This window comes from Anopheles stephensi, chromosome 2 (assembly GCF_013141755.1).
Source record: "Anopheles stephensi strain Indian chromosome 2, UCI_ANSTEP_V1.0, whole genome shotgun sequence".
Lineage (NCBI taxonomy): Eukaryota > Metazoa > Arthropoda > Insecta > Diptera > Culicidae > Anopheles > Anopheles stephensi.
The window spans coordinates 54,018,543-54,036,249 of NC_050202.1; the positions used below are offsets into that span (position 1 = coordinate 54,018,543).

A 17,707-nucleotide genomic window follows, 5' to 3' on the forward strand; every position below is an offset into this window, starting at 1 on the left:
CGGAGGTATGGCATGGAATAAGGAACGTTCAAGGAGCGTCAGCAGCTCGCACTCGTTCGCTTCCTTCCTCGCACTGCATCCTTACGCTGCATCCGATTATGCTATGCACAACAGAAATATGAACATGCTTTGCTACATTGGTTTGCATACCCTTCCTACACACTGCCGCCTGCGTGTTCTGGGCTGGGCAGTCGTTGGCTGAGGAGTGAAGGTATCGTTTTGTTGCCTTCGCTTTAAGGAAACACATTCTGGGGTTGGCGAGTTATTACCCATCCGACGTTTCCGACGAAAGGAAAAAAAACGTTGCAAGACGTTTCCCTGAGTCCTGGATTTGACATCCATCGACAACAGTGTCGGTCTCTCGGAGCTCGACGAGGGGACGGATCAAAATTCATCCCCGGTACCGTACCCGGGAGAACCTGGAAACTGGAAGTCCCCCGGTAGGAACGAGAGATTTATTTCCGATTTATGGCTATTACCTTCCACCTTTTGCCGGAAGAAAGTTTGCCGAGTGTCAGGAATGGGAACTGGGATTAAAAATTTCCTGACGCAGTCCTGACGTGTTGTGGCGGGAAATCAGTGAGAGTATGAACGATGTACGGTAGGATGTAACACGTTCCTCGGTTTGTGTGAGTGAAGGGAACTTCTATCCGGAGACTAATTTTAGGTGCCCAAACGCTGGTAGGACACAGATTTCGGAAAAGGGAAAAAGGTTTTTCCCATTTTTCCTTACAGTCATGGGGTAGTCCTGTTACCAGTTTTCCTCACAGCTTAACTCAGTCGAAATGATAGGGTCTCGGAGTATTCCTCAGAGGAACAAAAAGGTTGACATATCGGTATTCCTTGTTTGTTAATCAGGATCATCAATATTATCTAAAAATAAAAGCAGAAACATCAAGCCAATGGACAAGTTATAATAGAGTAATACGCGACATTCATATCTGACAACCGTACGTACTTTTTGGCGCGAAACTTCATCCTCGATGACCACCTAATGCGTACAATACACGTATTGTGCAGCACAGTTCTTTTTTACGGACAAACTAAATTAAATTAAATGCAGCCGGGAAGGAACAGTAGGGAGTAACGCTGTGCGAGATATTCCGATTGAACAGGAACGTACAAAGAATTCAGGCAAATCGCTAGGATTTTGTATTTTTACGGCAAAAATACTCAATTTCAGACGCTACAAAACGGTAGCTGCTTCCCGGCCGGACAGTCAGTAAGGAAAATCCGTCTAAAACCTAACGCAGTTCACGCTGCAACAACTCTTGGGGTAGGTTTGTGTTAGTGAAAGGACAAAAAACCTTAGGTTCATTGCTCCCTAACGAAAAGCAGGGAACTCCCGCCACACCCGGCCACAAACAGCACATATGTCGCCCTTGCTACCAAACCTTGCTGGCTGCCAGCCAAAGTTCCGTATCCTTGCATTAAGTTCAGTCGTACAGTCAGGAACAAAAACAAAACTGTAATAAATTTCATTTCCTATCTTACACCACGCCTTGCCTTCAGTGGATACACAACGTAAGCGCACACACACACCATGGGTATAAAGGCTGAGTCAAGAAAGCGTGAAGAAAACTTATTTCTGGCGCGTGCCCTTCCGAGGAGGTGAACAGCTGACAGCTTTCCTTTCCGTTCTCTTCAAGACGCAAGCACACCCTCATTCAACTATTCTGGCGCACTGCAACACTGCAACGAGTCAGGCCGTTCCCTTTGTGTCGTAGGGCCCCCGCGTGTTCATCCGCACCGTAAACCTTCGTTCCTGCGAGGAAACTTTGAGGTCGTACCGGATCACCGGCTTACCGTTGTGGAGGTATCACGATACAAATCTTAGCACGCGCCAAAAGCCATTCCATTTGTTCCATATTTCGGCATTGAAGAGTGGTAACTCATCATCAGCACTTTCACTGAATGCTTTTTCTTCCGGACGATAAGAAACGATCGAGTAGCTACCGAAACTGTGTCTGCTTTATGTCGATCGCAATTGAAGCGGGTGTGTATGAAGTAGAGACCTACAACATTGTACCCACATTTCGTATGGAGATGAGAATAGTTTCAACAGCCCGCATGGGATAGGATAGCACACCAAACATGGAGGGGGAATATGTAAATTAGAACCCTCTATCTAACGGAAAACTCATCATCACCAGGGCGAGGTCATCCACCGAGTAGAGCTAAACTGACAGGACCCCGCATTGGAAGTCGTTTGGAAGTTCTTTTGGTAATTATAGCAGAAAGGATATCTACTATCTCAACTCTACAAAACTTGTGATATTCAACGATCGTCTCTTCAAGAGTTTCATACCTTTCGCGGTAAGAATCTGTACGATACGATACATCCAGATTTTTGTTTTCTATTGCTAACCACTGCTCCACACATTCTGATGAAACATATAGTAAGGCGAAGACTAAGGTAAAGTTGGTCCTATAGACATAAGACCTCAACTGCTTGAAATACCTGGTGCCCGGTGCAACGATTGATTGCTCTTGTTCTGCAACATTGCCTCCTTTGCCCTCAAAAGCTATATGCTAGTGCACAATTTCCAAGGGTTTTCCAAAATCATTCACAACGTCAAAGTCAGTCAGAGAACCCCGTCAGCATGAAGTTTTAGCAATAGGTGCACCTCATAACCAGCAATATAGAATTCCCCTCCTTGTCACAGCACGTAGCCAACAGTGACCCCCACACTCAATGGTACTCGATGGTTTCCAAGCAATAGGAAAGCAAGCACCACCACAACAGCATCTCACCCGTGCGATTCTTGGTGCCCGTCTACCCTACCACGGCAGGCTACACAATGTGTCCCTATTGCGCGACTGATCAATGCCGAACCATGCCACATATATACCAGCGGGACAGAGACATGCCCCAGTCGTCAGCGAATCGACTAACAGGCCGATAATTTCAACATATGGTCACGTTGGCGCACTTTCTCACCCTCTCCCTTGCAGGGCTATTTGTCGAAGTGCGCCGGCGCAAGGCGCTACCACTTTTACAGTCCATATCGTGTCCTGCCAGGTTGTATTCTTCCGCTCTGCTTGTTTTTTTTTTCGCTATACCCTTACTGCCAGAGTCGCCGGCAGAGTGATGCCGGCTGGACGGCGCAGGACTCGCGCACCATTGAGTGGTGTTTGACGATATCCTCCCCATACGTATGCGTGCGCCGACTGCCACACACCTTTCAGACGGGAGTAGCATGAGGTCACGAACGTACCACCCCTTTGCACGATGGTAGACAGTACCAACCCAAAAAACGAAGTGGGATTATTTCCATTTTCCATGTTTAATTTTTTGTTTACTCTCTTTCTTTCGCTCAGCTTTTGCGGCTAATAGTCGAACCTACCGGGCTCTCCTGAAATAGGTCGAACATGGCGGTAATGGACGTAGACGAATTAAAATTTACAGTAAACTATACGGAAAATGGGGTCGCGAGGATCACACAGAGAGACAGAGAGAGAGAGAGAGAGAGAGAGAGAGAGAGAGCAAAAAGTCACCCAAAGTTGCCCAGTACGGTTACGGGATGGACGAAAGCGGAAGATCATTCGGATGGCGGGCCGGTGTTTAATTATTCATAAGTTTCATCGTCTTCGATGGTTCAAGGCTGACGGAGACTCCGCAGACCATGAAGCGATCAAGGAAGTGAAGGATAAGGATGAGTTAATTACTTTATAGCCGCCATATCATTGCAGAACTATGCAACACATCGTCCAAACAGCTAACTGAAGGCCGCTCGTGGCACGTGCTCGCGGTGCAACCCCAGATGGACACACACGTTTTCTTAAGATCAATATTAAGCAAGATCCCCCCCCCCCTACCCGTATCGGTGAGTATGCTAAACTAAGCTGTTGGTTAAGCAGAAGTAAGCAAACATTTGACCCCTACACAAGAACACTATGTTGTTCCAAAGTTTATTCACCGCAATATCCTTTCCACGTGCTTCCCCGGAAGTTCCGGCAAAAGTTTATTATCCTTCGACTTTTGCCCCCAGACGGCAGTCATTGCATTACCGGCCGCTTATCTTGATTCTAAAATAAACCTCCCGCGTCCATGGGAGTTCCTTTTTATCCCATTCACGAGCGTATTGGGGGAGACGAGCTTCTTACGATGCCTACCGTACCTCCTAAATTACTCCTTTCGAAGAGGAATAAATGAATTTCTAAACACACACCGTCTTCAATGGTAAGATCCTTGGGGATCCTCACGGGCTGTAGTACCGCATGTCCGCCTTCGACCGCTTATCGGGCACGTGTCCTGACGATCACGCTTTGTTGACCACGGTGTAACATCGGGACCAACCCATCTTCCTACTCAGCTGGGAAAATGAAACAAAAAAAAAAAGCAGGAGCAAGGGGGAACTTCAAGGATGAACGGCCCCCGTAACCAAAAGGTCCTTGTTTTCTGGTCGAATGGAACGGAGAGGGAAAAAAGCACTTGCCGCGACAAGAAATTCGAGGCTCGAGGCTGATGAGGTGGAATGTAGGAAATAACTACGCGCAACGCGTAGAACTCATTCATACGTTGGTCATTAGCGTACAAATGTGTGGCCCAATTCACGCTACTTGCGCACGAGCCACAAGCCGCTCGGCAGCACTAGTTACAGTTGCCAGTTGGGTTGTTGCTGATGAATGCTTGACTTTTTTTTGGCGGCACAGAACAACTGATCTCACCCTCGCATGCCATGTTGCTGGTTGCTAGAACATGGCATCAGAATTAGGTTTGGGATCATTAGAACGTGGTCTAAAGGATAAAACACTTGTCGCGTCCGTTGCTTCACATTTATTCTACATGTAAAAATATTGTCCTCTAGCAATACTAGCAACTTCAAGAATGTATATCAGACACATTGTCTGGAACATTGTCCTCCAAAAATTCAGTCCACATTGCTGGTGAATACATGTTTTGATTGGAGCAACACTGAACATCCCTACTCAATCGACAATTAGCCCGGCGCAGCTGTTTCGAAAAATTTGCCGACCTACCAGAAACATTGCACATTCCTAGGACATAAATCTACGACAGCAACTGCAATGCAACCCAATTGTATGGCCGCTAGCGCCTCCGATGCGAAAAAGCGGTGCGTAACGAAGGCAACAAACAGCTTTCATGTACACACAAGGCCCAAAAGAAAAGCCACATTCAATAAGACTTCATCAAACACACAGCTCCTCCTGCGTGCCTTACCCTACACGTTTCCACACCGTACCTTCTTGCACAACAGCAGCAAAGGTGGAGGAAGAGCGTTTTCTTCAAGATTTTGGCTCGTGCTCGCAATTTTACCGATCGGTCTCCTTTTGTTCCGACCTTACCAGGCCATCCACATCCTCCGCAATACCCGCTCTTCTTTGACCCTGTCGCTCTCCCTCTCCCACACCTACGGCCGTTCGATCGACGTGGTGCATAAACCGCAACCCGCAGCCGGCCGGAATTGGAACGAGGCCTCATATACGCTTCCGGTTTGACTGCTAGCGTGACTTCTTGATCTCGGTCAGCTAACACCAGGTCAAAGGCCTGCGACTGCAAACTTTACCAGGTGGATGTGGTGGCTATCGCGCAAGGCTGCTTTAAGACGTGCAGCTCGTAATTAATTGCAGAGCCAGAATTGTTCTCTTTGCTTCAAAGTCTTACAGGCCTAGCGAACTGGACATTTTCGACAATCCGCCCTGCTCGGTAGGTGGTGAGCAGTGGAAAAAGAACTCTAATCAATCCTCTACCCTTAAGGGCAATCGGCAACGGTGCTCCAGTGCACATTTGCATTTGATTGTGGGATGCAAGGCGTGTAATTTTCAGGTACCCTGCACAGCCCCGTGGTAAGTACGGCGCAGGATATGCAAGGAAACAAATTACGATTGTAACGGTGAACAATGGCATTGCGCCAAGGGGAGCGCCATTCAACAGACCTTAACCCACAATACATTGCTGCCCGGCAAGGGCTGTCGCTGTTATTGTTCTCGATTCCGCTCGCTACGCGCCTTAAAAATGGTACTTCAGTCTGGAAAATATTTGCTGCCCAGAACACTCAGGTCTGATGAAAATGTTGCTGATAGAGCCTGACGACAGGCTGGAGGGTCGCTTGCAGTGATCCTGGTACATTTCTAATGGCTGAAAGAGTGGTCCCTGTGCCATTGTAGGTTATCCAAAGTAATGTTGATCGCCCGTCAAAAACAAATCTTGAGCCAACTATTGGCGGCAACAAACATCCTCTCCGTCTGCTCACCACAACCGCGAAATTCTTTAGACTACGAAGAGCAATCTCTTAATGCAGAACTGGGTTCTGGTACAAATTGTTCTAATAATGCAGGACATACATACCAGGTCAAGTCTTGGTGTATTTCGATTGCTTATAAATGCTTGCTCTAAAAGAAATATTCTTGGAGCTAGCTATTGGCGCCAAAAAAATTCTATCCTTGAACCCGAACGCCGAAGCCAAACGGACCAGAACCATGGAACTGTTAAGCTCAAAAACAGAGATCCCTTTCTGAAGAACTAAGTTCAGATAAAAAAATAGCATTACCGGACATACATTCAAACTAAATCCTGATGTATTTCGAATTTCTGGTAGAGTGTCCCCAGGAAAAATGATCGTAAGCCAAAGGAAATTTTCCTGGAGTCACCGATTGGCGCCAAAGGAGATTTTGTACATTTGCCCGTTTCGCGCCAGCACCACAGAACCCGTAGAAACCCACACTGCGTGATCCCTTACTGGAACACTCAGTTCTGATAGAGCCAACCGAACCCAAGTATCGATTAGGGCGATCTCCTACATTCATACTCAATGCTGATACATTTCCAATTGCTGCAAGTGAGTCCTTGTGCCATAATAGATCATCCACCGTAGCGTTGATCGCGCGCCAAACCTAATTTACCGACAACCAGCGGTTGGCGCCTATTTCGCGCCGAAAACCAAACGGACCAGTACCGCGGAACCCATAGAGACCCACACACAGGGAGAGACCGCTTGATGCGGGTTTCCCCGCGTCCATTGGATTCAGTTGTGGTAAAAGCGAAAAATTGTACCTGCACCACCACCGCGACAGTGGTTCTAAGGATTGGTGCCGCCAAAAAAAAAAGTCCGCTCCTTACACCCAGTTCTACACGGCTAGCCCAGAGTATATACGTATGTACAGAACCGCTCATGTTTAATTATGAATGCGCTTGCTGACGACGGCATCGGCATGGGGACAAAGAGGAGCGCCTGTTACGGCATAGAGCTGTCTATTATGTGCGCTAGCGTAAATTGCCAGCTACGAATGCATTCGCACCTTCACCACATACCGGCATATCCACTGTTCGCAAAGGAGCAGCGTGGAAAGTCACTGGAGCGTACCGATAATGAGCCTTGAAGAAAATGCGCGCGCTAACAAACACATAAGCGCACACACACACACGCCTATGCACAAGTCCTTTTACATTCCCCGTCGTGCAAGGAAAAACCCCCCATGGGACGGATCGACGCGCGCGCGCGCATTTCCAGACTATGATCCCTAGCCCGGGGTTGGGTCGACTTCTTCAGGCGCTAGCGATTCTACACATGTACGTGAGACAGAGAAAGAGAGTGTGCGCGCATTTTCATCCACCTCTCGGTTCTTCGGTAAGCCTTACCGAGTCCGGGGTTCCGGCCAAAAGTTGTCACAAACCGGAAGAAAAATCGGAACCAAAAAAAGGGTTCTATGTATAGACCTCATCACGGCTCTACTTTATATACCAGTGCAAGGGCCGCCTTAAGATGTGCATTCGAGGTGGAATGCAATCAGCAAAGACGAAAATGGGATCGAGGAAGGCCGCTGGGAGACCTTTTAAGAAAATTTAAAGGGACTCGTTGTTTCCTTACAACGTGCGATACCCCAGGCGTGCGCGGATTCGCAATAACCGGTAATAATCCCGGTGCGCAAGAGCACACAGGCCGAGGAGTGTTAGTGTGTGTGTGTGTGTAGCGCCAGGATTTTGCCCGCCAGACGAGGGTTGCCCGGGCACCGATCCCGACACACGGGAGCGAAACGTCAGGATCGCCGAAAAACGCTCGACAGGAAGGAGCGCGCGCATAAAAACGGCCAGAAAGAAAATAGGCAAGAAAATCAAGATACCGCAATTCTTTAACTTTTTTTTTCGCTCTCTACCATTATACATCGCTTTCCACAGGCGAATCAAGTTTTGGAAGGGTATTTAAACCATTGGAAAGGTTTTTTTTTAGTTAACTTGCGTTAGCGCCTTTTCCTCGGCAGTTCCCTTTTCAACGTGGCAGAATCTGTCCTGCCGGCGTTTGGCGCCCAAAAGATCCGGATTCTGGTAATTTGCATTTCCTCCGACTGACGGACTGATGTGGACTGACTGATGTGAGATGAGTGGTGTGACAAGCTCTTCGCCGGGTACGAGACAAGCGTATTGCAAAATAAGAAACTGCATCCTGGGAAGACGGATGGAATGGTTGGGAAGCATAAGCAGTGATGAGGGAATGCATCCTGAAAATTAATTTAAATTTTAATAAACAATTGTGTGCGCTACCTTTAAATGTACAATCAATAATGATATTCCATTTAATAAACATGGATTCGTTATAATTCTTGCATCAACGTTCAATGATCTGCATTTCGATCCAATGACAATACGTCGAGCTGGGTGACCGTTACAGCCCGTCAATATATGTTGTCTCACAAAGCCTGGCACGTCTTCTCGTGACAATTTAATTGTCTGTCTAAGCGAAAATTTTTCCTCTACCATTAAGGACAACATTGAAAAGGGGTTTTCCACTGTCTCTAACAGCTGCCACATAAACGCAGAACCGACCGGGAGGAATGGGTTGGAAAACTTAACACAGGCGGTGAGATCGAATCCACACCACGCTAAAGCAGGGGTGGTCTATTTATGTAACGCACCGTAAAGGACACGTCCCCGTCGTCCTACGCAGCCCTCGCAGCGAGCTCGTTGCACTCAAGCAATAATTCCGAGCGTGAAAAACGAACGGATCAGTTAGTGCGATATGAGGGAGAACTGCATTTTACCGCCGAGCAGGATAGGAATTGTGGACAACGAATCGGTAAGGTCATATCAAGAACGTCGCGTAAGCTAGAAGCACTAAAAATAGTGGTGATTATGTGGAGCATAATTTAATTTTAGAACAATAATTGTAATATTCAATAATAAAATAAAGTTTAAAATAAAAACATTACTACCCACGTGCACACAGCGCACACGTGTGCCGGGTGTGCCGGGAATCATAAAAACATTACCCCTAGCGACATCTTACGTTATGCTGCGGAAGCATAACTTTTATGCTGCTAGCTCAGACATAAACCGTCCGGCCGCATATGGCCGAGAGTGGAGTATTGGTGGAATCAACATACCTTTTCTCAAGCAGACCGGTCGTGGCTTCTCGTGGCGTACTACTCGGGGCGTATCCAGGCCGGACACTTGCAGTGCGGCAGAAATTTCCGAAACAGGCGAAAGACCAAAGATCTTCGTAGAGCACTTGCGCAATCGGAATAGCATTCTATCCGTCGTCGGTGTTTCGAAGGTACAGCCCGGCTCCTTGTCCGTGAGCCGGTTGCCTCTGATAGTACATTCCACTTCACTGCGATTGTCAACGCCGAAACCGTTCGCCACGGAGGAACTGCTCTCGTTTGAGGAGGCAGTGGTGAAGATGTCTTCCACCAGATTTTGCTGCCGTACTTCAATCGTTCCGTCACTATTCTGGCCCTTACCGGCGCTTGGTGTAGTACTTGGTTGCATCTTTCGCGAAAACCGGGTATAAAAAACTAGGCGTCCAGACAAACTTGGTGGTTGGTAATGAATCTTCCGGCACTGGTGATCACTCTCCTTCGGTACTATCACAGGTACTATCGACACACAAGAAAGTTAACTGGAAGATAGGAAAACGTACCGATATTAGCACACTAACGCAAAGGGAGTAGCAGGTGAGAGCAATATCGACTTACAAATAGTAAAAAGTACAAAACAAAGTTACATGGAACAAAACAAAGCTTGACTGAAAAGGCAGATTAATGCACAACAAACACACCGCCATAGCAAAATACAGGCTACAGCGGGTATCCAAAATAGAAGACTCGTCGTACTCCAGGCTTACCTGTGTCTACTGCGATGGTTTTTCGACAGTCCGATACATTCCCAACAGTGGCGATTGCTTGAGCTGCAGCACAATTTGCAAACCACACACGGCCAAGTTCACCGGTAGCAACGAAAGAAGTTGTTTGATAGAAGAAAGCCCGGCAAATGACAACACATTTGGCGCAAATAGTACAGCTTCCGTTATCCTACTACACCGGCACACATACGACGGTACGAAAAGAACCGCTATTCGCTACAATGCTTTAGAGAAAGCCTGTTGTAATCCCGTTGCCGCACACAGGACAGGAGGAATGTACTAGTATTACCGCCAAACCACACGGGAACACCGGTCGATGATGCACTCGATTTACCTCCGTTTATTTATCACAGTTTAGTTGAGCTTTCGTGCGCGACCTGAACATTCGCTTCTTCTTTTTTCCTCCATTTTGTTTCGACCTGTCTGGGCAGGCATTTAAAAGTCGACGTCAATGCGTAGGATTTTTTTAAAGTCAATCAGCTGATACCTAACAATCAGCTGGGATTTCCTGGTAAGTTGCCCGTGTGTCCAGCGGATGTATTTCTAATTTCGTACATTTATGCAGGTGGGATTTTAGTTTCTGTATTGGCGATACTCATTGTAAGTCTACTTTTATCTGTGTAATAATAATTTTAGTGAATGGTTTCCCACGTACAATAAATCACGACAACGGTTAATACAAATTTTGTACCTTCTCAAATCCGAACCCAATAAACAATTTGTGGGCAACTCTGTGCTAATGCCAGTTTACACGGTGTTGGAGGAGTTTATTTTAAATAACCATTTGTGAATTTTTTGTTTTAAAAATGAAAGAAAGGCAAAAAAGCATCGTAATTTGCATATCTTTACTGATTTTTCTCGCATAAGCTCCTTTTTTCTATTGAATTTGTTGGATGATTTGCACCATTTATTGTTTTGAATTCCATTGAATTTGAATAACGCGATGAAAAGAGGCCCCAAAGAATGAGGAATTTGTGCACTTGACTCTATGAAATAGTCAGGTATGCATCCTTAGGCTTAATTTGTGTTCTTATCTAACAAAAAGTGCAAGAATTAATGATCAAATATGTTGTTGTTATATTATAACTGGTCGTTTACAACAACCTCGGGCTTTTTTTCTTAGCATAAAATCGAATTATTAAGGCTTTTTTACGATAAACAGCATTTTGCTGTGTGTATACTAATCACATAATCTGATTTGCGGAAAATTCGGCTGCATTTAAACCCGGCAGCGTTTTGAATGCGTACCACAACAGTTAGGATTCTACAATGCTACTTGGGAACCAGCCAAACGTCAAAGGCATGCCATCCCCCAGCTGTTTTGGTTTTGTACTGTCACAACAAACCATTAGTTTTCGTATATAAAAAAGTTCGGAAGCAGATTAAATTGCAGTCTCTAGAAATTCCCATGGAAATTGTATTCAAAATAGTGCAAACACCGTCCCTTAGTTTGCTGAAGACTTTTAAACAATATCGAGGATACTGGTGCGAAAGGTAAGCCCTGTTTTCCCTGACAATGATCATTTGATGTGGGTGGGTTTACGTAAAGCGCTCTTCCAGCTTCCGTGATTTTATCGTTTTTTCCCCTAATTTTGCTGTGATCAAAAACGCATTATCAGTGTTGATAGCTTTGTAAAAATTCAAAGAGACTTTTTTAGTTAACGCCATATGGAATGGGTGAGTTGTTTGCTAATGCTTAAAACGCCTTATTAGTAATGCTCTCGAGCCACACGATCGAGCCGCGGGTTCAAGGATATCAAGTTTTCTTGTTTTCTTCATACGCATTACATTATTTCGGTCTACTGCACGATAGAACCTTTTGAACGGAAACGGTCCACGCAGAACCCTGAAGCAACGGTACAGTTTATTCTTAGGGTGTAAATATTTTGTTTTACCGGCACAAACCCGGAAAACAACAGTTTAATGTCGAAGAGCAAAATCGGCGTAATATAGTCGAGCAGAGAGCGTTGCAAATGTCGTATTACTGTAATCTCAAACCGAGCAGCATCTGCATCCATTATCGGCCGCAAGTGCATTAATCATTCAACCACCTACTGCTACTACTACTATTGCTCATTTCTGAAACCATCCCGCCGTTCATGATGATAAGCGTAAAATAGAATGGTTACGAATGGTGCGAAATGGTTGTGTGGCTGCTGTTCGTGGCAGCTTATCAGCGCAAAAACCACCGCGCACACGGAACAAAGCAGTACAACCATCCGGTGCGTCATAGAAAACCATAGAAAACCATCTCTGTGAATACACACACAAACACTTCTACCCATCCATACATGCACGGGTAGCAGCAACGAATGGCGATAGAGCGGATGATGACTAGATGGTTTTATGGTTGAGCGAACAAAGAAATCACATGGTTGGTGCGGTAATGTTGAGACAGGCCAATGGTTGCCATGTTATTTCCATTCGGCTCCAACCATTTAGCAGATGGTGATGGAGAGGTTTGGGTGCGCCGGGGGGGGGGGGGGGGGGTGCGGGAAAGGGAGAAATGGTTTTTAAGTGCGCAATAACGTACAAGATATACCAGCGCACACAAATACGCGCGCGTGCACGCTATCGGCGCCTGGTGTTAGATGGTTGAACGGCGTGCGCAGAAATGGTTTTACCACTACTCACTATCACTGCTAGACACGGTTGACCCTACAGGTTCCCTTCTCTCCATTGCAGGCATGTCAAACATGCGGCTATTATAAAAAAAATTATTTAAACCAAAATTAGTTACATGATTAGAAGAAAGCTTGTACACTTATACACTCACACTACAGCCACTCCAAATTTATTCAATAAATTATTGCTTTTTATAAATAGTTATACTCTTCTACTCATCAATTTTTTCGTTTGTTTCTTGTTGTGAAACAAACATTTGCTGGAAATTTTATTTCCTCCTTTTTATTGGGCTTTTAAAATGAGCTCGATCTTTTAATCTGAACCTAAAGGGGTATCTTCCTGTAGGCTGGTTGTAAGGTCCTGGGAGCTTCTTGCATTTATAGGGCTCCCAAAACTCCATAAGGAGCCTTGTATAATATTTACCCTTCGGCCTCTGACTCAGTCAACAGATTGGATTTGTTAGGTGCTTCCAACTTTAATTCTGAACAGAGCCTTCAAGGGGCTTGATCCGCCACTGAGTTTCATATTTTGTCTTTTGACTGGACAGTAATTCTAGTGAAAACCTCAAAAGATGCTTCGGTCACAAATCCAAATAACCAGAAACATAATAATATGTATATGAGCTTTTAGAGTAGAGTTTTGCAAGTTTAGGAAATATTTGGCAAATTGAAGTAGTCTTCAATTTGCCATAGCGAGAGTCTTAATCGATGTTCATATTTGTTGTATCGGCACTTAGAGCCTGCCTCAAATTGTATTTGATGTTTAATTAAACATTTAAAACATTAAAATTTTTGATAGGTCCATTTTTAAACAATTGCTTTTGTAGGTTGTTGAACGAAGAACTAACTCAAGCCTTGTTCATAAGATTCACCAAGAATACAGCTACTATCAATGTATGCATTACTTCTCGTTATCATTTTGATAAACGTGTAAAAAATGTTCCTTTTGATATTTTATTCCCATCGGCGGGGTTTCTTGCTGGCCTCGGGACAAACCGAGTTTGACAGTACTGTCCTGAACTGTGTTCCCTTCTTCTGCTACCATTGCGTTCGGCGCCGATGAAGGCCACACAGTTGTACGTTCTGTTACTTTGTCGCAGGGACAGGTGGATTAAGAGCAAAAACCGGTCATCAATATTTTGACTACGTATCCGGCAATAAGGAAAACAGCTTACACCCTATAGAAAGTGCATCATCGACAAATAGGAAAACATGCCGAATCAAGTCCACAAGGCCCACAGTTGAACGAGCTGCAAATTTAAAGTGGATTACAAAAGAACCACACACACACACCGTTCGGGAATGATTAAATAGGGTAGGTTACTACGCATCCCTCTATCGTGCCTATCAGCAGCAGTAGCAGGTACCCACTCACTCACCAGAGGCTATGATGCTAGGGATAAGAATATATTCTTCAACCCCGTAGGAGAACCGGCCGCGCAACGAAGACTTTCCTTATCACTTTCGCCTGCAGATGGTCCGTGGTGGCGGTTCGGTGTCGTCCGTCTGGTCTGGTGTGAGTTTGTGTATCGTAGCCGTCGTTCGCCCCCGGCGAGTGTTGTTCGAGACAGTCGATAAGAGTAGCATCGGAATCAGCTGGTAGTGTCATTAGTGCGGTACAAGCCACTCGAACAAGACGCAAACGGTTTGTGGTACGTCGCCGGTTCCGGTTGTTGTCTTCTCGGCTGGACGTTTTTTTCCCCCCTTACGTTACAGGTTAAAATGCTCTAGATTGTGTGTGCCTTTTGCTGTTTTGTCCATCTCCACCACTAATATAATCTTTTTTTTTGTTGTTGCTTTTCTACTCCCACCAGGTGAATGTGTAGCGTGAACCGAAAGCAACACCGTAGCACACGCTCACAACCAAGTGGCACCCCGCGCGTGTGTGAAGAAGCTGCTAATTGCAATTCCGAACTTCTTGCCCTGCACGCGGTCACAGACGGTCCAAATTCTACCCTGCAGTGCGCAATCAGCGGCAGCCACCGCGTCGTCTCTAAATCATCGTCCGCGGCTTCTATTGATACATATTCCGATCCCGAACTTGAATGGACTGTGGGGCATAATCTTGCGAAGATCCCTTGTGTGTGTGTGTGTGCGTGTGTGTAAAAACCGAACGACCGAAGCGCGGTTGTTATAGTTAGTGGCGGACAGCTCAAGTGCTCAGCAGCAGCCCACAACAATGATGAACATAACGAATAGCTTTCTGGACGAAACGCTCGTCTATCTGTACCGGGAGATGCACCAGTACGTGCCGGAGTTTATCGGTACGATTGGGTATATTCCGTGGGTATTCTCGCTGCTCGGATCGGCCCTGATCGGACTGTCGGGCATACTGCCCATGTTCATCATACCGGATGCGACCAAAAACGGGAAAGAAGCGGAGCAGAGTAATCGTAAGTTGTGCTGTGAATATGTATTCGTTTCTTAAGTTTGTGAGGTGGGCACCGGAATCGATCGCCAAAATCCCTTTAAAGATGCGCCTGCTCATGTTCCGGCGACGAAACCAGTGCCTACTTGATGCGTGTTGTTGCGCGACATCTTCTCTGTTTGTCTTAGCAATCAGTGCATCCACCACCCGAGGAGGCAATGAAGTTGATCGGCTTCAATTTATGACCCTTTATCGGTATCCCTCGATCGCATTTATTGTGTACCACATACACACAGTCTGCCGTATCATCGCCATTAGCACCCGTGGCTTCACACTCGCTATCTCTATTGATTCATCGTGCATTCGGCTGCCGCTACCACGACGACGTGCCATCTTGCAACAACGCGATCATCTTTCCCGTAAACGACATATCCCCCCCCCCCCGCCACACAGTGTTGTCCTCTTTCTTGTACCATCACGCCCTTTCTTTAACACATCTCTACCCTTTTCTTTGTTCTTTGGCTTTCAGCGGCCGAATCCAAGACACTGAAGGTGCTGCTTAGCTTCGCCGTCGGTGGCCTGCTGGGTGATGTGTTTCTACACCTGCTACCCGAAACCTGGGAACACGAGATAGCGGCCGGACCAACGGCCGATGGCCATCCGTCCCTCCGGAGCGGTCTGTGGGTACTGTCCGGTCTGCTACTCTTCACCATCGTGGAGAAAATATTTTCCGGCTACGCGAACGTTGACGAACAAAACCCACAGCCCAAGTGTGTGGAAATTGCGACCTGTCTGTACCGGCGCAGCGGTGCCAAGCTGCCGGAAGGGTTCGTCGGTTGCGGCGGTGGCGATGGGAAGGGTGCGTGCGATATCGAGGACGTACCGAACGGGTGCTTTCTGGCGGGCAATAGCGAAACGGCACGCGATGAAACAGCAGGCCACAAGAAGGTGGCCGGATATTTGAATCTGTTGGCCAACTCGATCGATAACTTTACGCACGGATTGGCCGTGGCCGGTTCGTTCCTGGTGTCGCTGCAGCACGGTCTACTGGCAACGGTTGCGATTTTGTGTGAGTTGAATGATTTAAATCTGCGTGATCGAATAGAATCATCATTCATTTTTTGTTCCGCTTTTTAACAGTGCACGAAATTCCTCACGAAGTCGGTGATTTTGCGATCCTGCTGCGATCGGGATTTAGCCGCTGGGACGCGGCAAAGGCACAGCTGCTAACGGCCGGTGCCGGTTTGCTGGGTGCGCTGGTCGCGATCGGTGGCAGCGGCGCAACGACCGCGCTGGAAGCGAAAACCTCCTGGATCGCACCGTTCACTGCCGGTGGCTTTCTGCACATTGCGCTCGTTACGGTGCTTCCGGATCTGCTAGACGAATCGAATCCCTGGGAATCGTTCAAACAGCTTGCTGCCCTGCTGCTCGGCATTGGACTGATGGCGTTTATGACCGTCTATCTGGAACACTAAAGCGAGAAAGAGAGAGATAGTAAGACAAGACACGGAACACGAATAACATTACGACGAACACAAACTGGCTGGTTTCCGGCGGTGGTACATATATTTAAATAATGTCATCTGTTTCATGTACCGCGGTACGTTTGAATAGTGTGTAGATATTGTTAAATTGTTTTGTAGAAGCAATCACGGTTTCAAACCCGACCCAAACCCGACCCAAACCCGACACGCAACCATACGATTGAAGTGAAACTGACCATGGGGCGGGGGGTTTGCAGTGTGATCGCGTTTACCAGGCAGGGATTTTGCCCATTCTGATCGGCACCGAACAATGTAAATACGACTGATGTGCTGACGGCGATGAGGCGTCTCCATCGCGCGAAAACCATAGTAAAAGGGGTGTTCGTGTAATTATGTCCTTCTCACAAATAGTTAAGGAAGCTGTTTAAGAGTAAGATAATCGCGCGAAAGGATTTAAAAACGATAGGCTAGATTTGTAAGCTAGTTTGAGACGATAGAAATTGCGTTTAGGGAACACAGGAGACAGTAACGCTCAACGTTTGGTAAGGATAAAGCTAAAGCAGTAGTGAGCAGTCAATTCCGCGCAGTAGTGACACAGTGTGATAGAATCACAAAGAAATTAGACGATGCCATATAAACGATTGCCTCCGGTTCGGTGGGGCGCGCTATATTCCGGCTCTAAACCCAGTTATTAACCCATTGCCGAAAATATTGCCCAATTTTTCGCATACAAAATTAAACAGACAACCCCGATTGATAGCGTTATGCTGCTAAACCATATACTACTAGTCGTATTTGGGTGTTTTTAACCTCCTCTTTTTGTAATTTTTGTAGTGAGGAGCGAATAAAAACGTTTACAACTGTTACGGATACCGACTGAAAAAAAATTAAAGGCGGTTAAACTGTGCTAGAAGAGAGCACTGAACGTGTAGGGCTGTGCATACGAGTGTGCAGAAATTGGCACAATAAATGCATCTCATTGTATAAAACGAACAACAAAATCGACTCGGTGTACAATTTGCTATCATTTTTCAACTTAAAATGGATTTTTTTTATTTTTCTTAAAAATAAATCTAGTTTTACATTAAATTAAAACTAGATGCCTAATGCTAGAAATGATATATAAGAAAG

At 46.1% G+C, this 17,707-nt stretch overlaps 2 protein-coding genes across 6 annotated transcripts in view; one reads left to right on the forward strand and one right to left on the reverse strand.

Annotated features, from left to right (window-relative positions):
* LOC118502694 (M-phase inducer phosphatase-like) overlaps positions 1-10,557 on the reverse strand; it is a 108,664-nt gene extending 98,107 nt beyond the window's left edge. Inside the window, exons 1-2 of the mRNA XM_036035210.1 lie at positions 10,083-10,557; positions 9,343-9,857 (exon numbers count right to left, since the gene is read on the reverse strand). Of these exons, the coding sequence (XP_035891103.1) occupies positions 9,343-9,727 (385 nt within the window). The 5' untranslated portion in view covers positions 9,728-9,857; positions 10,083-10,557. The remainder of the gene's footprint in view (positions 1-9,342; positions 9,858-10,082) is intronic.
* An 866-nt stretch (positions 10,558-11,423) lies between these two features.
* On the forward strand, positions 11,424-17,577 carry LOC118502755 (zinc transporter ZIP13 homolog). 5 transcript variants are annotated; one of them, XM_036035325.1, is made up of 5 exons: positions 13,776-14,087; positions 14,151-14,376; positions 14,539-15,117; positions 15,622-16,161; positions 16,233-17,577. In XM_036035325.1, the coding sequence occupies exons 3-5, from the start codon at positions 14,904-14,906 to the stop codon at positions 16,565-16,567; spliced, it is 1,089 nt and encodes a 362-aa protein (XP_035891218.1). In that variant the 5' UTR covers positions 13,776-14,087; positions 14,151-14,376; positions 14,539-14,903; the 3' UTR covers positions 16,568-17,577. The 5 variants fall into 5 exon arrangements, with proteins under 5 accessions (XP_035891214.1, XP_035891215.1, XP_035891218.1 ...); XM_036035321.1 differs by lacking the exons at positions 13,776-14,087; positions 14,151-14,376 and adding an exon at positions 11,424-11,594; XM_036035322.1 differs by lacking the exon at positions 14,151-14,376 and having other exon boundaries at positions 13,765-14,039.
* The last annotated feature ends 130 nt before the right edge of the window (positions 17,578-17,707 follow it).

What these genes read in the sequence shown, in the direction of transcription:
- LOC118502755 (XM_036035321.1), top strand. Translation starts at nt 14,904, where the DNA reads ATGATGAACATAACGAATAGCTTTCTGGACGAAACGCTCGTCTATCTG. An exon ending in AGAAGCGGAGCAGAGTAATC is followed by an intron (nt 15,118 to 15,621) that starts GTAAGTTGTGCT and finishes TTTGGCTTTCAG; the next exon opens with CGGCCGAATCCAAGACACTG. An exon ending in GGCAACGGTTGCGATTTTGT is followed by an intron (nt 16,162 to 16,232) that starts GTGAGTTGAATG and finishes GCTTTTTAACAG; the next exon opens with TGCACGAAATTCCTCACGAA.